The sequence below is a fragment of the Heteronotia binoei genome, chromosome 21, assembly GCF_032191835.1.
Source record: "Heteronotia binoei isolate CCM8104 ecotype False Entrance Well chromosome 21, APGP_CSIRO_Hbin_v1, whole genome shotgun sequence".
Lineage (NCBI taxonomy): Eukaryota > Metazoa > Chordata > Lepidosauria > Squamata > Gekkonidae > Heteronotia > Heteronotia binoei.
In genome coordinates, this window is record NC_083243.1 from 165,331,297 (window position 1) to 165,356,201 (window position 24,905).

Consider the following 24,905-nt stretch of genomic DNA (forward strand, 5'->3'; position numbering starts at 1 on the left):
CTTCACTTCCAAGTTCAGTGGCAGGACGCAACAACAGACGCCTGGTGCAAGGAGATAGTCACTGACGGTTACAAGTTGGAATTTCTACGGATTCCACCCAACCACTTCGTGCAGTCACCGTCACACAAATCCAATCAAAAAGGAGCGTACGATTCAAGCCATTCAGCATCTTCTGGAAATAAAGGCAATAGAACCAGTTCCGTCAGAGGAGCAGAGAAAGGGAGCCTGTTCTATATTTTTCACAGTCCCAAAGAGGTAGGGAGATTGGAGAGCAGTATTAGATCTAAAATTTTTAAATACCTTTATCCTCCCGAAGAAGTTCCGAATGGAAACACTTCGGTCAATAACAGAGGCCCTACAGCCTCGAGAGCTACTAACCTCAATAGACCTAACAGAGGCGTACCTCCACATGCCGATTTTTGTTGGTCACAGGAAATGCCTTCATTTTTATTGTCTCAATCAACATCTCCAATTCAGAGCATTTCCATTTGGACTATCTGAAGGAGGCAGGAAGAAGTGGTGGCTATGGAGGAAGACAGCAGCGAGTCAGGGTGGGGAGGGAAAGGAAGGAGACAGGAAGAAGCGGCGGCAACGGGGGAAGGCAGAAGCCATTTGGGGTGGGGATGGAAGGGAAAGAGACGGAAAGAAGCAGTGGTAACGGGGGAAGGCAGCAACGATTCGGGGTGGGGAGGAAAGGGAAGGAGGTTGGCAAAAGCAGTGGCAACAGGGGTAGGCAGCAGCGATTTGGGACAGGGAAAGAGGCAGGAAGAAGAGGTGGCTATGGGGGAAGACAGCAGCGAGTCAGGGCAGGGAGGAAAGGAAAGGAGGCGGGAAGAAGCAGCGGCAGCAGGGAAGGCAGAAGCGATTTGAGGTGAGGTGGGGAGGGGAGGGAAGGGAAGGAGGCAGGAAGAAGCAGTGGCAATGGGGGAAGGCAGCAGTGATTTGGGGCGGGGGAAAAGGCAGGAAGAAGCGGCAGCAATGGGGGAAGACAGCAGCAATTTGGAGAGGGAGGGGAAGGAATTTTTTAAAACTTCCTAGTGAAAGAGCCGGCCCTGACTGAGTGTACTCTGGTCTGGAAACATCAAACCCTCCAGGTCATCTGTTTCTAGCTTTAGCTATCTTGAAAGTTGGGACTACGCTGACATGGGAAGACATGATCAGGGACTCCAGACCTTACCAGATCAACATGCAGCATACACCATGCAGCTTATGTCAGAAGGTGCCCCTGAACCCTTCTAAGTAAGCTTAAAGATGGCTGTCGCTTCTTTTGTCCATGAATGAGTCATAAGAACATTCACATGAACCACCTGGTGTTTTTACTGCTCACAATGGATTGTCTAACTATCCTGGCATTACAGTCTGGACTATAACATTGCTGGCACCTTCAAAGATATGATATAATAAGGGTTTTTTTTTAAGTTCAACAATGTTTCATTTTAATTTTGCACACAGATAAATTAATTGCTGTGCATAAAGAATTTGGAATGGCAACCCTACTTGGAACTAATTCTCCAGGGAGATGCACCAGTCTCACAGCAGCAGGTCAAGACTTTTTGTTGTTGTCGTTGTTGTTTTATTTGGCATACTCCCAATAACAGTTATTGGTCCTGTCCTGGAATTTCTTTGACAGGCCGGGTCACCCTAATGGTTAAATCTGGAAACAATCACACCCACAGACTCCTTAACAGAAATACAGAATTTATTTTACCTGCAGAGGTCCAAGAGTAGCAGGCTCAAGGCCCCTGGTTTGAGTTTGCACAATACATTTACAGAAATTAGAAGGAACTTTGTTACCACTTCCAACTTACACCTTTTGTTGGGAAAACATGATTGGTTAAGAACTCGGTGGTCTGCCCTCTGCTGTTGTTCAGGCGTGACACTTCTTTTACTCAGTTTCTGAACTAGTTTAGACCAGTTTAACTGCACCTGTTGCTGTCTATCACAGACAGGTCGATTTCAGGCCAAATGCTGGCTCCCAGTTTCAATTGTAGAAACTTAAACAGTCCTCATCCCTGGTTCTGGTGTTGTGTTTTATCGAATTAGTTTATATTTTTAAATATTTTTAACTGTTCAAATGTTTAAACGTTTACTGCCTTGGGGACCCTGACTGGTTGCAAAGGCAGCATAAAATACTTTAAAAAAATATTTCCAAGATAATTCTCTCTTCATTGTACCATGGGAAAAGCTGCTTTTTGAATAAGGATTCTTTGCCCTGCAAGAAAAGCTGGTGAAAAGTTGCCAATACACCTATTAGATATTTTTCAGCCAAGATTCCTCTGGGCTTAGCCTTGCAGTCATGGAATATATATAATGTAGTCGTTAAAACAGCATGTCGCTAAGGTTCTGGGAAGTGCTTTTCTCTCTCCCTTGAAAAATTCTAACATCTGGCAGGGGTGGGGGGAAGAATAAAGGCTCTTTCCCCCCCAGATGTTAAAATATGTTGGTATTCTGCTATTACGTTCCTATTCCTATCATTTTTATAAATCAATAAGTGTAGTGTTCAAGAAATCTGATTTTTAAAATATTAGATTTAGAAAGGGGGTGGGGACTGATGGAACGTTAGTGAGAGACAGTTGAAAACAGTTACACCAGTTTGGAGGTATTCAGAGACCTCCGATATCTCATACTGACTGTATATTTATGCGGTAGCTAGGCAACTAGATAGCCCATCGGAGTCAAGCAGTGCTATATTAATCTTACAGAAACAGAGTAACTGAACTTGTTTATCACACTGACACCTGGCGCCACAGCAAAAACTTGCAGACTTTCAGCGGCGTTTGAGTAGGAAACTCGTGACCCTGACAGAAGCAACTTACCAGCCTTGTTTTGCAGCCCGTTAACAGGTCCTGTAAAGGTCACAACACCGTTTTAGCAAGAGCTTTTGGGTGAAAGGAGAGGGAAAAAAATCACCCATAGAAGAATATGCTGCGTTTTCAGAAGTCATTCAGGTTCCTGAATGCAGCACTGAGGAATAAGATGGGTCCGAAGGCAAGCGTTAGCAGTAACCCACCGAAGGAGATTGTAACTCCAGTCGTAAGTCTTATTTTTGACCTGGAGATTAGACTACGTGTATGGGGGTAGATAAACTTTATTGGTGCGCGTTGGGGGGTGAGGGGTGGAATTGAATCCCACAACCTGATTTCTGGGACTTAGAATATTTAAGTTACACAAGCTGACTCGCACCTGGACACAAAACTACAACCATGATAAAGGATGGGATGAAAGGAGTACCCCTTTTCTCTAACCGTCTTATTTTAAGTAGCCTTATAGTGCTGGAAGGAACCCATAGGGCCTATATGTTTTCTTACTAACTGAAATAGTTTTGGGAGCAAACCCAGAAATAAATTAAGGGGAAAGGTATTAATTTCCTTGTACTATCAAAAGTCCTTTTTCTTAAGAGAAACTCTCTTCAAGACCAAATGCCTTCTTGCTGTTATTCCCTACTGTAGCTTTACTGAAGTCAGTAGGCATGGTATAAATTTAACTGGTTTGAGGCAACTACTTTAAAGTAATTTCTGACGCCTAAGCTAAAGTATGCATGTTAAGAAAATGGATTTAATTCTGTATAGAACCTGCGGAGCCAAATATCTAAATGCTCAGAGGTTTGAGACTTCAAATGGAAGACCCACACAAATAAATGGGGGGAAGGGGAGACTAAGATCTGTGTAGAGATCATATCTTTGTCTCCAACTCTATAAAGTCTACCATGGGGGAAAAAACCTGTATTTCACTTCCTCAGTCTGGGAAGCCATTTGTTTGAGAACAGTTAGACACACAGCCATGGATCTCAGTGTTCAACACACGTATCAGGAAACAAGTGAAGTCTCATTTCTGCACAATAAAGCTAAAACAAAAACTAGGATTAAAGATAACTGCACAGAAAAGTGACTTCACAGCAACACTCCCTTATTTTTAGCAGCACTGGGCATTTCTAGGTTGATCCTATAGTAGAATTTAAACCTTGGGTAGATGAGAGCTCTGGATACCTTTGAGTATCTTTCTCTTCAGAAAGCATTACCTCCACCCTAAAGTTAGCATATTAAAAATTAACTTTTACATATGGAGATCTCTTGCATGCTGTTGGTATCTTTGTCTGATCCACAGCTGCATACTTAAAAGGGTCCAGGCTATCTACTTGTTGTAGAGCAGCCAGTATTAAACAATGAATCTGACACCCAACACAATTTGTTTTATACCATTTGAGTTTTTAAAACCAAATGTAGATCCAACCAGCATCTGAATACGGACAACTTAGGAATGCTACAACTTGCGGTTAGAGGAAGAATGGGTGCTTGCTTGAATATTTGGCAGTGTCTATCTAAAGGCTGTACTGCTGAAAGCAAAGCTTTTGTGCCTTGTGTGAATGCTAATCCACAGTTTTCTGGTATCCAGTTGTGTCTTTTGGCCTTCCCCTCTCTTTTACACACACACACCTACTTTGATCCATTACCCACAAGTTCCACCTTGCTATGACAGTAGTACTTGGGAAAATGTTTTTTATGTAATGCCATAACTCAAGTGGTTTCAGAGTAGTACATAAATTGAGCAATCTTCAGATATTTTTTCTTGAAAATATATATGCTTAAAGCATTCCAAGTGCAGAATTGTTAGGTTAATTGTTAAAACAAAAATATTTCCTTGATTGAAGAACTTGGAGGCTTTTGACACAATAGGAGCAGTCCCTCATGTTATTAACAAATTTTGAGAAAGTTCCAGACATTATAGATCTGAACTCAGTTAAAGTGGGTATTAGTGAAGTGTAGCCACAAGGTGAAGTTCAGGTCCCGGCAACCCCCAACAAAACCGAAAAATATGCTGCTTCATGCACCAAGGTCAGCTTGCACAGCCACTGTGAGACACAACCAGTTCAGGTGATTTAGTATTGGGTAGATTAAAGGTAGTCCCCTGTGCAAGCACCAGTGGTTTTCGACTCTGGGGTGACGTTGCATCACGATGTTTTCACGGCAGACTTTTTTTTATAGTGGATTAGGCAAGGCCTGAAAGTCAGTTGCAAACGTGCTCTTTCTGAATATGTTACATATCTGCAGGTCCACCAGCTTTGTGCTTTACCTGTACACCAAAGTATTAGGAAAGGCAAGAACAGCAGTGTCTTGAAAATTATTAACTGGACTGAATGCTTACAATTAATTATGAGGAGGGTTCCAAGAATGGCCCCTGTTGTGGTGGCTAAGAGTTGTATAAAATGGGTTTTTAAAAACAAAGTGAAACATAAAATGGACAGCTGCTACCAAGAAGCAAAAGCAGTATTTTTGCCTTATGAACTGTAAGAGTGCTTGTGAAAGGGGGGGGGGGTAACTGTTTTCATTGACTAGTTTGCAGTTGTGTTTTCCATCATACCTACCTTGTCTTGTGCATGGCCTTGGAAGTCCTGCTTTCGCAATCACACAGGAGCTAGACCTTATTATGTGGTGGTCTGATGTACTTTTGCAGCAAAGATATCTGAAACCAGTGAGGCTCATGTGGGCCATTTCAAATAATGTTACTCTACACTGACAGTGTGGTGGTATAAAAGTAAATAGGAACATCATGCATAAAATTACTTCATGTAGTTACACACAACGTTGTGGTTCTTCCTCCAAAAAGTCAAAAAACACCCCCAATGTAAACCAAAACCTTGTATTCTACTACATCTGTCTCTTTCTCCCTTTTACAGGACCAAGGCATTGCACTGACTGTGATCTTTACAACATTCTTAACCCCATCATTTTGGATTCTGGCCCATCTGGAGGATTACAAGCATCGGCCCAGTGACTGAAGGGCAAGCACGGCTTTGAATACTGACTACATATGAAGAATTTTTGTTTTGAGTAGATAACGTATGAACGAATGCTAAATAAAAACTTAGATGTTTTCTCTCACTGAAAGCTGCCCCTAGGGGTTTTTATAACTAAAAATCACTATTTAAAGCCAGAGCAACTGGAATTGGTTGCTCTTGTGGGGAGGGGGGAGGCAGAGAATATACACTGCTGAAGGAACTGCACTGAAATCCAGGGTAAGACTATATTGGACCCCTTTAGTATAAAAAAAGGGTAATTTTAAAAAATCACAATTGCACATGGTGCAAATCTAAAAGTTTTGAGGTGGAGAACCAAGCATTTTGTCAATCTGTAGTAACTGAAAATAACAGGCCCTCTGTCTAGTAACATCTAGCCAGGACATGCCAGCATGCTGTTAGATTCCTTTATCTCTGTGATAGACAGCTAGTGAAGTAGAGCTGGACAACTTTTAAGTGTAATGTCACTTTATGCGTTATGTATTGCTTGATATTACCATTACCAGGAGAGAAAGGAGAAAGAGCTGTAAGCCAAAGCCAAGCACACTAACTTCTGCTTTCTGAGAAAACGACAAATAGACTATTGCAAAGCACAAGCTTTTTCTTGATAGCTAGCTTTCATAAAAAGAACAGCTCCCAGGTATCTCTCTGGTAATGGTGTACTGATTTCTGAATAATTCCCAGTAAGACCTAAGAGGAGAAAAAGTTAATTTCTTCTCAATTTCTTACTGTACACCTGGTTCAGCTGGCATGGAAAGCCCGCTTGATAAGAGCTATTTCTCATCACATATCTAAAAAACCAAGATAAAGACAATTCCTTGAGGAAAGTCTTAAAATGGTGGTATTCAAAATCTATAAAGCTATTTGGATGAAAAGTGCATAAGACCTTGCTCCTGCTTTCAGAACAGTCACTTGAAAGTCAGTTGCAAACGTGTTTTTTGAATGTTATATCTGGAGGTCCACCAACTTTGTGCTTTTCCTGTACATCAAGGTATTGAGAAAGGCAAGAACAATAGTTTTGCTATTATGCTTTTGAGCAGTTTCAGAAATGAGACAAGGCATGATTAGTACTTCAGGTTTTGGTTTCCAATCTAATGTCCAAAGTGGAATGCCAGTTTTGTGTATTATGAGCTCTGGAGACAATTCACATGTCAGTGGAAAGGAGGAAAATTCTTGTTTGAATGTTAACAGTGTGGGTGCTTCTCTTCCCCATCCCCTGTCTGTTTCTCCTCTGCTGTTGGACTTTGGCTCTGAACTGCAGATCCACAAGTTCATGTGCCTTTCGACCTATGTCCGCAGAAAGCAGAAGTTTGTGTGGTTGGCTTTGGCCTGCAGCTGCTTCTCCTGAGTAACAGACCAAGAAACATGCCAGAGTCTCTAGTCCAGAGAGAAGCATGGCTCCTTGAGACTTCAGCAGATATTACCCGCTTTTGCAGCCTTACTGCCCTTAATGTTTCTCCACCTAATTAAAAAATATTGCATACCCATAACCACACACAGTCCTAGATGAAAGCAAAATGCTCACCACTCATGCCTCCTTGCAATAGATGCAGTGTATAACATTTGCTTAGAGCAGCTTTCAGATTGTGAGAATAAGCAGCTGTAGCTGAAATTTTTTAAAAGGGTGAGCGAGCATCAAGTCAGAAGACTAAAATCTGGGGTTGGAGGGGATGGAAACTCAACCTCAGCGGGAAGCTCATCCATTGCAGCAAGTAGGTTTTCTGACATTGCTGAATGCTTTCCTATATACACAAATATCCCAGTATGAAAGCTTCCAATCAAACATCATGGATGAAAAGGAACAAATTCTCACTAGTTGCCAACAGGGCTTGGGGGAAACTATCCTGTTACTTTACAAGAAAAACTTTATTTTGTACTGTTTTCCCTTTTAAACTGCAGCCCCCAGCAACTTATTGAAAACAAATTGCCAGAAAAAATAATGGGAAAAACAGGTAATATGCAGTCTTTCCGCCCATGACTATTTAATAGGCAGGGTTGGTATTTCTTTATATTCGGTTGATCTTGAGAAAAGATGCTGTTTCCACCTCATGAGCTCAAAGCTGAGTTTTGTCAGCTGTTAAAACTGACCACTGATATGCAGCATGTCAAAAAAGTGAAGTGGGACACTCTAGTGATGTAACAAGAAATTCACCATATCAATGGCTACAGTGACACTGAAATATGTAAGTTGTTGAGCAAAGTGATCCTACATGTCCTTGCTGTTAGCTACACCTCAACTGAAGTGAGCAAGGCTGTAATGCTTTCTCCCTCAGAGGTTGTCGGACATCTCTGGGTTATTCCTACTGTTCCTTCAGGGAGGCAGAAAACACTTTTTTCACCTTCCTATTGGCGCCTTCGGAATAATCCCGCCCTCAGTTTTGTTCCTGCCTCTATAGGGAGCAGCAGCACAAGCCTAGGCTAAGCCTTTTTTCGTCTCTATTTTACCTTCCATTTCTCTTCCTCTTTCTTTTCTCCCTCACTGAGCAAAAACAGCAGGGAGGATCAACTTGGGCCGTTTCTAAATGGCCTGCAACAGACGGCTTCCTCTCTTGACGAGCAGGAAGAGACGCACGCTGCACCTCTCGTGGCCGCAAATTTCGTCAAAGGTGCCGACTCGCCCTCACTTGTTCGCGCCCTTCCCAACGTGGCTGCAGATGAATCAACTGCCAGCGCCAAGAAACGGCATGTAATGGAAGCCCCTGCTATGTGCCTCGGGGTGGCAGAGAACAGCGGCGGCCATTTTGGAAGTGCGGGGCTCAGCTCTCAGACCTTCCGACCCCTAAGGGCAGGCACTCCAGAGGCTCGGACCTACCTGCAGCCACAATTGGAAGGCTTCCAAGATGGGGGTAACGTACCAATGAGCAACCCTCTGAATCCAGAGGCTATGCTCTTTATTAAGCGAGTGATGCAGGAAGAGATGGGATCCTTTTGTGCCTGAATGGGGCTTTTCCCACAGGGATTGTCCTTTCCCTTAGATCCTCCCCCACTTTCACCTGGCCTACCAAGGCAGCACAAAAGGCCCCCTTACACCCTTCTCAGCCTCTGCCTGCTGAGCCTGAATCTATCGTGTCTGGCTCTGATCAGGAGGATAGGGAAGAGGAGGAATGTTTCTCAGAGGAGGAACAGGAAGAGGTTAAAATACCTGAGCAAGCTAGTCGTTTCTTCTGTCAAGATTACCAGTTTTTGCTAACCAAAACTCTTACAGCATTAGAATTTGAGGAGGGGCCGATTGATGAGGAAGCCAAGGTGGCTGACTCAAAGAAAATCAAGTCCAGAACCAGTGGAAATACTTTCTTGCCCCAGGGGGACACTTCTGAGCAAGTATTCCCATTCCCAGAATATTTTGAAAAACACGTTAGAGTTGAATGGGAAAAGCCAGCTTCTCTTAAGCAGTTTCCGCACTTAGTCAAAAAGTTGTACACACTCCCTGCTTACACTAATGAGTTATTACAGGCCCCAACAGTGGACGGTCCAGTAGCAGCTCTACAATCCTCAGGCCTGGTATCTGAGGATGGCCAGGGTTCTCTTAGAGATCCCCTGGACAAAAAACCTCAGGCAACCTTGAAAAGATTATATGAATCTGTTGCCATGATGGTGAAGGAATCCTCTACGACCTCCCTGGTTTCCAGGGCGTCCATTGTTTGGGTACGTAAGTTAATCCAGATGTTACCAGAGGACAATAGCCGTCTGCTAGAGGGCACCTCACGCATCCTTAAGGCAGCATCATTTACTGCCGACACGACCTTAGACATTCTGACATTTGCTTCTAAGGCTACAGTGTCCACTACGGTGGCTAGATACCTTTTATGGCTTCGGGCTTGGCAAGCTGACTTTCTCTCAAGTCTACAATGGCAGCATATCCTTTCCAAGGGGAATGTCTCTTCGGGGATGCTTTGGATAAGATCCTTGTAGAGACTCATGACAAAAAGGCCATGCCCAAATCCATTCGGAGAAATGATAGAAGGGGTCCTCAGTCCTTTTGGACTCAGCATTCCCTGGGCAGATATCGCACCAATTCCAAAAAGTTCAATTGGGAGACATCAAAGAACTCCTTCAAAAGATGTTCATTGGGCTCCAAATTCAATCGAAACAACTTCTCCAAAATTGACAAGTCCAATCGAATCCAGGCCTAAGTAGGTATGACTACGATCAGATACCAGTGGGAGCTCAACTACTCCATTTTGCAGCAACCGGGGGTGCTTCTCAGGCAGATCAATGATCTTTAGAAATTGTACAAGAGGGATATTCAATAGAGTTCCACCACATTCCACCAGAATGAAGACCCACTCAGCTAGGGGACTGCTCTGGGAGGTCCCACAGAGATGTTCAACAACCTCTGAGGAAGAACGGCCCATTGGACTTACCGTGAGGGGTCCTTCTCAGAGGTTCAGAGGACATCTCGCCACTCCCAGGTTTATCTTCATCACCTATATTCTATTCTGTTCTATCTACTACAGCCTTTTCTCCCTTGTACTGTTCTAGTTTCAGTACTATTGGAGTTCACTGCTACAGTTGATGTTGTAGTTGCATGTTGTTAGTTTGTGTTTATAGTCCTTCTAGTTCGAGGGAAGACAACACTGCTTTTGGGAGTCCCACAACTGAGAGCGGGGTTATTCCGAAGGTGTCAACAGGAAGGTAAAAAAGTGTTTCCTGCCTCCCTAAAGGAACAGTAGGAATAACCCTCAGAGATGTCCTCCGAACCTCTGAGGAGAAGGACCCCTCACGGTAAGTCCAATGGGCCAGTCTCCTACTAGAGCTCACTTCAGTCTCTCACTGGAAAGGAATCTGACCAGCATAAATACTGTTTTAGACTCTCCTGGAGATCATCTTAAATCAACATTTGCAGATTGCAGTACGTTTTGAAATCCAGAATCATCACTTTTTGGGAAAGACGGGTAAAAAAACACTAAGATTGGAATAATGTCATCCTGATAAGACCTGTCATCAGCAATAATTTCTAAGTCTATTGACACAAATGCCAAGCCAACCCAGGTTTGGAGGCCTGTCCTTAAACAGGACTGCTCAGTCCAATACACCTTAAAACACAACAGAACTGCACAATGAAGGAAGGCAGAGAAGTTTTATTCCAGCAGTTTTCTTTTTCTATTTTTTTTTACTGCATCACACTTCAGGATAAAATGTTCATAAAAGACAAGAGCAAACCCAGGGAGGATATAAAAACAAATCCACTAAACTTATTGATGGGTTCAGCAGCTTCCTCTACTGCAAAATAGGTGGGAGGCTAGGGGAAAAAGATGTTTGTTCTCAGTTATGCCGCCTTTGGGCTGAAAGGGGAAAAGTTTCCAGGGATAAGGTCATGTTCTCCCCCCCCAAGCCCATCAGAAATGCCTGACAATGGTGGGGTGGGCCCTTCCCTTGTGCATCCCAAGTGCAAAATGGAAGTTTTGCTGCTGCTCCTTTGCTGACCTAGAGACCTCCATTGTTAGCACAGAGCTCCCACACCCCCAATATCCTCCATCACAAAAGCCCCACACCAAGACCAATTAAATCCACCATTATGGAGCCCTTATTTCCCCTACACACACACACACCCCTTTGGTGACAGCAGGATGGGAGTTCCCCTGGTGAGCACTAGTTCAATGCCAACACATAGGAGGGAATTCCCGACTCCAGGCACCAAAGGGTTATACAGCAAAGGCCACTTAGTCCTCTGTACAAGCATCAGAAAAGTAGTTCTTCCCCTCCTCCCCTAGCCCCCATTTTAATAGAATTCATACAGAGTCAGTGGTCAGGGCATTGCCAGTTTCAGCAATAGTACAGGGTATTCTTTCAGCCAGTAAGGTCCTTTATGTTAGGATATCGTGGGCTTGGTGTTCTACCAACATCTCCATGCTCTTCACATCTGTGCACCAGAATTCCAGGCGGTCTTTCATGCCCTTTATCTAGGAAGCAAATCCACAAGCAATTTAGAACTGGGAAACATTGAATTTATCAGGGGTTGTCAAGGTTATAGATACAAGAACTGAAACTTCTCTATCAGAATGTTTCCTGGAACACCTATAATTCTCAGAGCAGTTAACATACAGCATGTACCCAAGTGGTGTCTTTTATTCTTCTGAAATGCATTTCATCCTGATAGCAAGATATTTATCTTATATAGTTTTAAAGGTACCATAATTAGGTAGATAGGTGCAGGTAGTCAATCTGAATCAACTAGATTTTGCCAGCTCAACAAAGAACTTACATAAAACACAGCAACTGATACAGAAAAGGGATATTTTACCAGTGTTCTCTCTCCCACCCAGAGAGATAAGCTTTCCCCCCAAGACTCCAAGCCAACCAGAAAAACGGTGTAGCATCAAGATCTCAGCCACAATTACCTGTTGTAAATCCAGCACCCGTGGTTGGACCCATGTCATGTGAACTTTTTTATCCACTTCATCAATACTGCCCTTTACTAAACCCACTGAAAGTGCCTTCATCACCAACAGCTCCACCTGAAAAAGAAAATAACCTCTTCTAGCTTCAGAAAGTTCTCAACTGCTCCCAAGCAAATCGCTGTACAGCTGAACAGAAGTATTTGTTAGAAATCAAAGCATCTATTAATAAGAACAGAAAAGTACTGAAACTATAACTACTTGCCTAGACGCTGTTCATCAACTTGAATAACAAAAACATTTTAAATAAATTGCCCTACATACCTGAAGCTTTTCAACGGTGAACAAATAAACCAAAGCTCAGGACCTTTGGTTTCCTCACATATTAGTTCACAGAGCAACTCACCTCATTCACAGTGACTTTGGCACTCTTAGCAATCTCCTCAAAAGTGAGTTGCCTGTGATTAGCTGGTCGAGTGAAGGTCATCTGCAGGCAAGTAAAATTAAGGTTACGTTAGCCTTAACTCTAAAGAAATACATTCCCTTTAAAATGCCAATCAGCAGAAAAGCTTTTTTTTAAAACTTATCCTTGTTATGAATGAGGTCATTCCTCCTAAGAAAATGCATCCACTTGTGGACACAGTCATAAACCACCTTACATTACAGCCAGGAAGGACTTACATGGTGATCAATAGTTAGGAAGAGGCAGAGCCTGCTGCCAGAGGACTGAGATATCACCTGGTCCTGGACTAGAACTGAGATTTTCATTTTCTCTGCTTAAAGTCATAAAACACACATGCAAAACTCACTGTGGTTGGCTAACTGGGTTTTGGTAGGAATCTAAGGTCCACCCTTCCAAGGAGAATAAGAATACTGCTTACCAATCATGGACATAACCAGGAATAAAGGACTTTAAAGCAACTTGTCGGTTTGGAAATTGTATGGGTGTTGGGAGAGAGAGAAAACACTCTGCATACATACACCCGTTCACCGGTGTGGACAGAGGTAGAATGCCAGAGATAGGTTGGCAACATTCTCTGTGTTTATATTTATGACTTTAAAGTTGTTTTTTCCTTGCATACTGACACATTTCTGTTCATCTGTGCTGGGACTCTGTAGAATGGTGTGAATAAAAGTCCCCTGCCACCAGAAAAACAGCATAAAGAACAGGGGTACTCGGGAGAGGGGAATGGGCCTCTGACACCTTCACAGGGGCTCAGGAGGAGTTTTGGGGAAGTATGGAGAAATTACACCAAAGGCAAGTGGGATTCTAAAAAGCTCTCAATCTTCCTAGATCCCTTGGCTCTCAACGGCTTTCACAGAGAGGCTGACAGAGTCAGAGAGAGGGAGAGAAGCCTGGTGGGGATCTGAGACAATCCTTCCCTGTCTCTGAAATAACTGATGGGCAAACAAGCTAGATTTTTTTCACAGCAGGATATAAGTTTTCTTTAAAAATCTGGCCATTATTGAGGGATATGGATGTGGAAAAAGCAGCCTGCTGAACAAACCCCACATAAACATATGGATTCAGCTGATGCCAAAGTGCTCTGCTGTGTAAGCACCTGAATTAAACCTATGCCACGTTTACATTTCAGCAGTTTAAATAAGCTTTGGATAGCAAACATGTTGAGACTTAGACTGACACACCACTTTGAAAAACAGGAATTCCAATAAACTCAGTCAGTTTACATTAGGTCATGGATATGCCACTGGGATACAAAGTGGTCCTCTTACACAGATGCAGGATTCCAATTTGGATTACCCATTCATTTTATCCAGCTGCAGGGGAATGGCCAAAAGTAATATAGCAATTCCTTTTACCTCACAATATAAAGGAAGTGTACCTGCTATCATCATAATAACAGAAGTGTTTGGGGAACAGTTATTCAGTCTGGCACTTTAGGTAGTGTGAACATTTCAGAAAAATAAACAAACCTACATCCTGCCATAAGAACTCATTAGATACTTAAAACAAAAGACCTACTGAATGAACAACCAAAAGAAAATGCATTTCCAAATTCACCATTCATAGAGATATTTTTTGTCAAAAGGACACCAGTGTTATATTTCCACTACTGACTCACCTCCATAAGGCACAGAAGCTGAATCTTCTGTAGGAGGAGAGTTTCATTTGCAGCCAGGTCTGGCTGGAAAACATAACAGTGGAGAGTTTTGGTTAGTCAAACATTTTTGATTATATCTAACTGAGATACCTCTAGGCCCGGCCCTCACTGCCCCCCACCCCCTGTCGCACCTCCCCCTCCCAATTTTAATACCCAGGGAACCGGAAGTGAAATGCCACATTCCTGGGGCTCTTCCAAGGCCACCCCCCCACAGATCTGCTGATCAGCAGGTAAAGCAGCACAGAGGCTGGTGGCTCCTATGCCGGCCTTCTGGCGCTCTCACCAGTGCTGGGGCGGCAGCAGAAAGGACAGCAAGCCGCTGAAAAAGCAGCCACCGCTGCTGCAAAGGCTAAGGCTGTTCCTGGGCACGAGTGGCCGGTGGCGGGATGGGCGAGCGGAGGTCAGGGAGGAGACAGGGCAGGCAGGAGGACAAAGGGAAGAAGCGGGGAAGAGGCAGGACTGGCGAGCAGAGGATGAGAAGCTATGGGGAGGAGGCAGGGTGGACGGGAGGATGAAGGGAATCAACGGGGAGGAGGTGGGATGGGCGAGCGGAGGACGAGAAGGGTAGGGAGGAGGCGGGGCGGCAGGAGGACGAAGCAAAACAGTGGCGAAGAGGCGGGACAAGCGAGCAGAGGACAAGAAGCCATGGGGAGTAAGCAAGCTAAGGGGGAGGGGAACAGGCGAAGAGGCAAACTAGCGATTTGTCTAGGGCGTGGGGAGGGCCGAATTCTGGGCACCCACCCTGCCAGCGCCCTAGGCAACTGCCTTGTTTGCTTAGTGGGCAAGCCAGCCCCGGATACCTCTTGATTCTGGGTGAACTAGGCTGGGTGGAGCATCTGCTTTGAGCTTTGAAAATCTGTTGGTTTCAGTCTTGCCTGGTAACATCTGGTTTTAGAATCAATGCTTATAAATGTACTTAGGTTATATATTTAGCTTTATCATTAAGCAAGATGGATTTGGGGGAGGGGTTGATGGATTCATGGAGGAAATGGTCATCTTTGGCAACTAGCCATGATGAGTAAATGGAACTTCCACATTTAGAGGCAGTAAACTTCTGAAACCCAATGCTAGAAGGAAACAGCAGAGGACAGCCTTGTCCTCTATGATCTGTTTGTTGGTCCTCCAGGGCAACTGGTTTGCCACTGTGTGAACCAGGATACTAGGCTAATGGATCACTGGTTGGATCCAGCAGGGTTCTTGTAATGTCAGAGATATAGCTTACTTTTTAACGCAAATTCAACTATTTTAGCTTGAAGTCTTGACTGCAAAAGGAATATCAAGTGGTATACAGAAGAGGATTTCATTAGGATATCAGCTTTCAGGTAGCCACATACAGAAATCAGAAGATTTAAGCAGAATACAGCCCACCAACTGTGTTCAGAAAGCTGCCAACTGCTTGACACCTTCTTGATTTTGCAGTCTCAGGCAAACAGCAAAAACACAAGTTTTGAGCCCCTTGGTAAGTGGTACTTAGTTTGGTAGGTACCAAGTTGTGTAGGCCTGAATACTGAAACCCAGCTAATGGGTTTCTTACAACCTGCTGTTACAAAAAATCCTTTACCTAAGTACAGAGAACAATTTGAGAGATTGGGTGTAAAAAGTCAATTGTGTTAACAAAATGGTAGAAATCAAGAAAACCATTATTCTGCCCTTGTGTTTATATACAATCATATAGGAACTATGTTAATTTCCCAGAGCGCCATCAAGCCACACCATCCACTCACCTGCTGGCCCCATGCTGACTTCAAAGTCTGGAATTTTTCTACATTACCACTGTTGAAGGCATAGAGCGTGTCAATCAGCCACTGCCTGTCAGTGTTCCTCAAAGACTCTAGTACAGGATGCATAAGCTGAGGAAGTAAATAAAGTAGGATGTTATTGAGACAACAGCAACCCCTCACCTCTACCCCAATGTTTCAACCAAAAAACTGAACTTACCAGTTCCCCAAAGTTATAGACTCCTTCACCCAAGAGTCCTGCTAATCCTAAAGTAAAGGCTCTCTCCTGCTGGTCGGCCACTGAAAAGGAAGAATCTGCGGCTCAAGTGGCAGTTCTACAGTCTTTCCTTCATTTTAGCATCTTATTTGTCCTATTGGCCCCAACATAAACTCCATTAAGAGACACTCAATGGGATGTTGACACTAAGAGTACCTGTTCTATGCATGTGTATTTTATATTATGATACATAAACATCTGTTCCTCTATGTTCTACAAACAACAGGGCTATAACAATTCTATATACAGAAGTGCCAATTTCTTTTGCCAATTAGAGGAAAAAACAGATAATTTACATATCTGTTTATTTTGCACTATGTATTATAAGTTCAAAGTTCTGATTTTCATGTACTTTGGGATATTTTGTCACATAATAGGGCAGCAAGCACAGGAATTGAGAATGGAGGCTATGGGCAATGATAGTCGTAAGAAAGGCATGAGATGAGGACATAAACAGAACTGCCAGGAAAGTTTTACCCAGACTGCCTGTGTTACAAGGCCTCAAATTTCCAAGCCATATTACATGAGAGATAGAACAGTGCTATACAACCCCATATTGACAATCGTTAAATGGTTTTGCACACCATAGCTAAATAAAGATTCCCTTTATTCCACTTGTGACATTATTCCATCAAAGTCCCTGAGGACTGCCTTATCAGCTCAAGGATTCACCCCCACAAATGAAGCTCTTAATTAAGCACAACCGCTGCAGTATGTCCAACTCAGAAAGGACAGTGCAGTTACCTGGCAGATCTTTGACGTCTATACATCCCAGGAACCGTAACGCATCCTTATAGTAAGAGGCATGATTCCCAATTGTCTGATAATACTTGCTGGAGAGATCATAGAAGCGGCTGTGAACAGATGTCACACCAGGAAGGTTATTCAGCATCTCCTCAACCTCCTCAATGGTCTCCTAAAGGAAAAAAGGGATATCTATTCTTAACTCCCACAAGTATTTTCCACACATCAGTGCCTCACCATCCTTATAATGCTCTTTGAAGTCTAAACAGTAGCTAAAGAATCTCCCTTGGTGCATGATACTCAGCAATATTTGATGGAATCCAAATGCAGTGCCAAACAGATTAACGTAAGGATCATGGTACATTCAACAGTTTAGCTTCTGCTAACAATAGGACTGCTAACAATAGGACTTAAGAAAGTCTTAACTTCCCTGAAGAAACATATCTACAACTTTTGTACAAATATGCTTGTGACTACTTAAAGACAATTTCTTCATTATCATTTTTATAATTCCTAATTTTATTTTTGAAAACAGCCTGACTAAAAGTACAAACAGCTACCAACCCCACCACAAACTCTATTCTTAACTTTTTAGTTAGATTTTTGTAGTTAGATCCTCTGACAGTGCCAGTCAACTTAGGAGAAAGGAGATGGAAGACTGAAACCAGACTTATACATCTATCCTAAAAAGCTGATTGACACAAGAACACAGCATCTAACAGGCAAATTCATTAAAATCCATGTTATATAAAGGAAATTTCAGCAGTAGCATTGACATTTTGTAAGGGCTTATGGATTAGTATACTGACATGTGCTGATGGCTAAAAAACATAAGAGCAAAAGGAATCAACTTAATATTTTGAAAACCTGTTCAGCTTTCTAGCCACTTGAAGGAAACTTATCACCCTGTTTGCAGTATTCACAAGCATTTTATTGAATGATCAGACACACAAAACCCCCACTATTTTCTAACAGAACGTCCTTATATTAAAATTCGACATTATGGATTTTCCCGATACACATACAAATTGGGTTTTTTGCTTAACGCAGATGATAATATAACTGACCTTATGGCAAAGTTCTTACATGCTGCTGTTCTTATACCTAGTAACATACTGTAAATTTTCAATATTTTAATATGGATGATTTTAATGTATGACCCATTCTATGATGAACTCTTTATCTATTTTAATGATCTTTTATCTGTAATGCCAATAAAGGTAAACTATCTATTTTCCAAGTTATATTGCATTTATGATGAAACACTTCAAAGAACAAAAATCAAAAGGAGTTCTGTCCTTTCCCTAGAGTCCAATACTAAGAACCTACACACAAACACCAGAAGAGAGACAAAAAGGAGATGTGCAAAAGTGCAGATTCCATCCTGTGGCACAGTCAAAAAACACTGCTTTAATAAACAAGCAAATGCTATTACTAACTCACCTTTGTGACTTGTAGATCACCAATATTTAATTTCAAAGCACCAATGGCAGTTTTACACAGAATCACAGCTTCGTCACTGCTTTTCACCTGTAGCCACAAAACAGATTACAAAGCACAGAAAATTATTGTTCTAGCTAGGCAAACCATCTTGGCTTAACCTGATTCTGTGTTTGACCTTATTCGTACCCTTAGTAATTCTCATGATATGGAATGCAGACTGTTGTCTAACATAGAACACGTATGGAAAACAAGTCCACCATATGTATGTATGTGTCTGCCTAACTATCTGTCGTATTTGTTAGTATGTAGCATTTGTTAGTATTAGTATATATAGTATAGTATATTATATTTAGTATTTGTTAGTAAGTGCACATACCTTTTCTCGGGTCTTTTCCAGAAATGTTAGGGCCACATTAGGATCTAAAGAGTGTAAGCAAGAATTCACATTAAGGATCCAATGAGACAGATAAATCTGTGGTAGATTTAGATATCTTAAAGCTGGGGGGGGGTGGGGGTTTGGACATTTTTTCATCCAGGATTATCCTTGGGAAGAGATCAGACAGGCCTCTGGCTCACTTCCTCCCTCCATGGCTACTAAAGGCTTTACAAGTGATGGCCTTACCTATGTGCATTCTGATAAAGATAACTATGAGGAAATGGAAAAGATAATTTACCTGTCATCTGCCGGACTACATGAAGAATGATCTCTACAAGTGACAAAGGGTTCACCCTACAATACAGAGGGGTTAGTGAGAACTTTAATTTTGAAGGTACTTCAAAAATTCCATTTAATTTTAAAAGGTAATATTAAATTTAAAAATGTTAAGTATCCTAAACAGTTTTACCTGTGTTCAAACTCACTGATGAAATTTTCATAAAGCTGCAGTCAAAGTAAAAAAAAAGGATATACCTTGAAACAACATAACAGATAATTTAGATAACATATACCTTGGTATAAGTACTTCTAGGACCTTTTCTACATTCTATAGCTCACTGCTAAAAGTTTGTCAAATGCAGCAAGCATGGTATCAAACAACTCTGGGAAAACAAGGAACATCCTTCTTGGAAGTGACTCCACAATGTGCTCCTCTGGACATAACAAGACAACTGTAGAACGGCACTGACGTGCCACTGTTCTCACTCTGAAGATATTACAAGATCTGCCTCTCAAACTTTTGACTTCTGTAAATTATTCAAGTACACAGGTGATAAAGAACATTTGCAGTAGGCATGGTCCTCTTTACAGGTCTAAGCAGTTGCAACTCCCCTACAATTAATATTAGAGCTAATTTTACATTATCAAGGTAAAAAATAATTAATGTTCAGAACAGAATTCCTCTTACCAGTGGCTCAAGATTATAAACCATGTAGGTTTAATCAAAATTAAAGCTCCCCACAGAATAAAAGCTTTTTTGTCAAAACTTACTTTGAAATAAGAGGAAGGATTAACATGTAAACTTATGAAGTTATATGAAACAACATGCCAGGTACAGTTGCCACATGACAAAAGACCAGGAATACTGATTAGATAAAGAAGGAGAGAAGAAGAGATTGGATTTATACCCTGCCCTTCGCTAGCCAAAGAAGTCTCAGAGTGGCTTACAATCTCCTTTCCCTTCCCCTCCCCACACCCTGTGAGGTAGGTGGCGCTGAGAGATCTCTCCCAGAACTGCTGTTGAGCAGAACAGCCTTGAGAGAACTTGTAGCTGATTCAAGGTCACATCAGCAGGTGTATGTGGAGGAGTGGGGAATCAAACCCGGTTCTCCCAGGTAAGAGTTCGCGCACTTAACCACTACATCAAACTGGCTCTCTTGGTTCCTTGGATAGCGTCTTACGTAATTCATCAATGATTTTTTAATTAACTCAAAAACATTTGATGAATGAGAATGCTCAGAATACAACCTGACATCTTCAAAATTATTAAAGTATGTGATAAAACAGGGTTATTACCTTGATAAGTCCATCCCCTTGGGCAAAGCAGGGGTCTTGCACAAAGTCTAGCACCTGAAGAGTTAGCTGGTGCCAAAGCCTACAAAACACATATTTGCAATAACGGAAAGAGTTGATAAAATTACAAACATAAGAACATTCTTGTAAAACAAGAATGGCACACCAACATATTCAAAGGGATGCAAGACCCTACATGTCAAAGAATTAACACAAAAGGTTGAAGAGTTGGTGTTTAGTCAGTTACAAGCCTGATTTGTACAATACTATTAACAAGCCTACAACTTAAAATAAGAAAAGAGCAAAATTAGTCTTTTAGAAGTGCTTCATAAGAACAGTGAAAGCCAAACACGTGAAATAAGCCATTACATAATACTTCCTTATGTAGAACTGTGATTATTTTTAGCTCTAAGCCTTCATAGTAATGCACAGAAGTTTATACAGGCCCTTTAAAGTAGCAAGCAGCTTCCCATTTTTAAAAAACAAAAAGCAACAGGTTATTTAATATACTTATTATATTGTTAGCTTTTCAGGCAAATGGTTTTGTAAGCAGTTCAAACTGTAGAACAAATGTTGCTCAATCAGGGGACTCTCAGCTGAATTGGCTGTAGTTACAACAGAGGGATATCTTGCTGATGCCTTCCCTCTCTCTGATGGCCATATCAGTGACAATAAAACAAGGCCTTAAAGCTAAAGCAACAAAGCCATATATTTACACCCATTAATAATCTCACATTCCAAGCCCAATGTGAAGAGAAAATGTGACATTCTCTTGGTATTATGAAAGGATTGGGGGAAAGGGGACAATCTGTGTTCAAACGTGTGGGGGGAAATCCAAAATTACTGAAAAATGAGCATTCAAGTTATAGTCTAAGCTTTCAAGTCAGCTACTTTACAGTCTGATGGGGAAGACCAGACACAACATAATTAACACCAGAAGCTGGTTTTATAACCAACAGGTTTACAAAAATGAACAAGGAAGATGCACAGCAGCCAGGTAGCTACAGCTCACTCTCAAAAGTGTGGAACTTTTTAATAATGCATTACAGAACAAGCTCTAGATCTAAGGTTGATCTAAGGCAAGTGGCACCTTGTTTGGGAGAACGGCCAAAGCCCAACTACACATCTTCAATATGAGGTATGCTTTTTCAGTCCGTTCCCTCTAACACTGCAAAAACACTTTAAATTTGCCAAAAGCCATAAAAATGAACAAGCAGCACTCACTCCTTATATGGAAGGCGGGGAAAAGCAGAGCCACTTAATTAAGCTCTACTACTAAAGAAACAGTCGTGAGGGCCGTGCAAGAATGACACCTGTCTCCCCTAGTTAAGCACAAAGCACCCAACAACTACTCAAGATCTCTCCCTTCCCGCCATGCACACTCCTTACTCCCCCACCCTTTACACACATCCACTCACTTCTTGTTGTAGAGTTCTTCCAGACGGTGCCACACTGCGGCCTGGCCAGGCCCTGAGCTCTGGCTCTGCTGTAAGAAGCCCGGTACGTCCTTCATGGCAGTGCCGGGTGAAGGGGTAGTTGAAAGGAACGCGCGGTTACTCCACAGAGCAACAGAAGCAGGAGGCCGGGCCGCCCTGCCGCCGGAAATGCACACTCACTTCCGTCACCTTCAGCACGAAGCATGCTGGGTACCGTATGGTCCCGCATAGCGCAGCATCATTCCACCCCTTCAGGAGCAGGCAGCCGTTCTGAAGAGGAGACTAGCCGGTTGCTAAGGCAACGGCGGCCTAAGAGATTCCGAAAGCCCTGAACTTTGGAACGGAGCCGGCAAAACTCTCAATTCCCTTCTCGCTGGCATACGCTGCTCTCTGGCGCTCCTTGCGGGTGTTGCCAGGCCTTCAGCACTTCCTTCACAGGGAGGGGAGGAGAAAGTAGCGATTGCTGACGCCGCGTATCCGCCGTCCCAAGCGTGTCTATTAAATAATAAGCTCCCCAGTTAGGAATCATTGTTTGCTTTAGTGCAACTTCCATTTGCTGGTTGCTTGGATCACGCTGAAGAACTGTGTGTGCAGGTGTTGTTTGCACAACCTGAACATAGTAAGATCATTCATTCAGAGGAGCGGAAAAGTGACAGTGATGATTCCTGGGGACGTATGCCAGTCTCCAAGTGGATCATGAATATCTCCCATAATTACAGTTGACCTCCATATCAATTCCCCTGGAGAAAACAGCTGGTTTGGCAAGAGGACTCTATGGCATTTTGCTGGCTGAGGTGCCAACCCTCCCGGGACACCACTCCAACTCTTTAGGAATTTCCCAACCCAAAATCGACAACCCAAGTACTGCATAAGTACTCATTCATGCGAACAGGATAGAGAGGAAATGAATAATAGTAATCTGTCTTGTGTTGTTAAATGAGGTAGCAAATAAGTTACACATCCTAAAAGGAAAACGTTTGGCATCTTGTGGATGTTTCCCCAGTTTTCCCACAATACAATAACTATGGATGGATGTTGTAGTGGTAGGAATGGGAGGCATTATCACTTCTTGCCTTATGGCATGCTTTGTTTGTTTGTTTGACCTCTCCCTGGAATCAACTCAGAACAGATATCAATTTATAAAACATTAATAAATACAATAAGTACACTAAAATTAGAATAACTGCAATAAATACAATAAGGTCTACATTTATTATCTTTATGAACATGACTGCAGTTTGAGTAAGGCTGAAGAAATGTAGTGGTCATGCCTTTTCCCATACGTCTAAATTCTATCTGTTACTAAGTGTTGGATCTATTTGTCTCATGTCTTTCAGTTTCTGGTTTGTACCTGCTAGGGTGGCATATTTTCCAAATGCCAGTGCAAGTTTTCATGGTTTTCTGCCATTTCAAAGAATTTTATTATATGATATCCTGTATAGTTACCTAATGCACTTATATGCCTTTCCTCAGATTCCTGCTCAGGGCTCCTCATAAAAAGATAAAAGCAATAAAATTAACATTTAAAAAAAAACAGCCTATAAATCCCAGTAGCACGGGTGGCCAACGGTAGCGCTCCAGATGTTTTTTGCCTACAACTCCCTTCAGCCCCAGCCATTGGCCATGCTGGCTGGGGCTGATGGGAGTTGTAGGCAAAAAAAATCTGGAGAACTACTGTTGGCCACTCCTGCAGTAGCATAAGAGTACATTAAAAACCCAGTAGCATAAAAACACAGAATACAAAACATTTGGCAGCCTAAGTGATTTTCAGGACCAGTGCTAGGGGGTGCCGACACAAAATTTTAGCAGGCTGCTCAGGAGTTTTAGCTTCCAGCTCACAAGCATTTCCTCCTCTATTGGAAACAATGGAGGGTGGGGGCACCTCTTTCTAAAGCCCATAGAATGGAATCCCCTGGGCCAGTGTTTTTGAAACTTGGGGGTTTTATTGAGGAGAGGCACCAGCAACTATGCTGCAAATTTAGTGCCTCTATCTCAAAAAACAGGGAGGGGGGGCAGAAACCGCTGGTTCGGTTTTCCATTATAGCCTATGGGGCCCATTGACTATAATGGTCCCTATAGGCTAAAATGGAGTAGGAAAAAAATTAAGAAATCTATTTTATGCACCTCTATTATGCTCTTCAGTATGATTTGTAAGCTGCCTTGCATCACAGGGGAAAGTGGGAGATACATATTGGAATACAGACGGAAAAGTAGATAACATTTAAGCAACTTCTTGTTTGTTAGGTTAGACAGTGTTCTGATAGTGCTTGTTCCTCCTTTGTTATACTTGACCAGTAATGCTGGTTGTCACATTTCATTTTAAGAAAACCAAAGTAGATTGTAAGAGTCCACCCTCCCCCCCCCCCCAAAAAAAAAGTGCTGGAGAAGTGCACAGGGCAATGGTCTAAGGCCAGGTCTACCAATATAGTGGGAAGAAATGGATAGACCTGTTCTCTGAAGGCCAGGTCTACCCCCCCCCACCACCACCATAGAGGACAACATTTTGTGTTAATCAGGGCTTTTTTTGTACAAAAAGCCCAGCATGAACTCATTTCCATATTAGGCCACACTCCCTGATGTCACCATTGTTTCTCATAGGGCTTTGTTGTAGAAAAAGCCCCGCAGGAATTCATCTGCATATTAGGACACACACCCCAATGGCAAGCCAGCCGGAACTGCGTTCCTGTGCATTCCTGCTTAAAGAAAAGCCTTGATGTTAATGCAATCTGTCTTGATTCCGTTTTCTCTTGTAATGTTTGAATTATTCATAAAATATAGTTTAAAGGAATTCATTATGAGATTTTTATAAGGTTGTGGAAATAATTTATGCAATAGTCAAATATAGATTCACTACTTTGATGCAACTAGCTTTTTTCCATCATGAGGTAGATTCTTACTCAAAATACTGTGGTGCTTAATTCACTGCCTTCCCACTGTCAGCTCATACAGAGTCAGTCTTTAGGAGCCTAGAAGAAAGAAAGACGATTCTGTTCTCTATGTACTCCTCTCCAAAGGTCAGTGTAAGAGCCTGCCTGCAGTGATGTTTTTGTAAGTGCTGATGATGTCAAAGCACAACTATTATGC

At 42.3% G+C, this 24,905-nt stretch overlaps 1 protein-coding gene across 1 annotated transcript; it reads right to left on the bottom strand.

Annotated features, from left to right (window-relative positions):
* Positions 1–10,855: 10,855 nt before the first annotated feature.
* PSMD13 (proteasome 26S subunit, non-ATPase 13) lies at positions 10,856–22,246 on the bottom strand. The gene is made up of 13 exons (XM_060261512.1): positions 21,804–22,246; positions 20,389–20,467; positions 19,283–19,317; positions 19,112–19,167; positions 18,814–18,857; positions 18,438–18,524; positions 16,995–17,166; positions 16,194–16,273; positions 15,980–16,105; positions 14,217–14,279; positions 12,539–12,619; positions 12,136–12,252; positions 10,856–11,697 (listed from the first exon to the last, which is right to left on the bottom strand). Exons 1-13 carry the CDS (start codon positions 21,896–21,898, stop codon positions 11,602–11,604), a joined length of 1,131 nt encoding a protein of 376 aa, XP_060117495.1. The 5' UTR covers positions 21,899–22,246; the 3' UTR covers positions 10,856–11,601.
* Between the last annotated feature and the right edge of the window lie 2,659 nt (positions 22,247–24,905).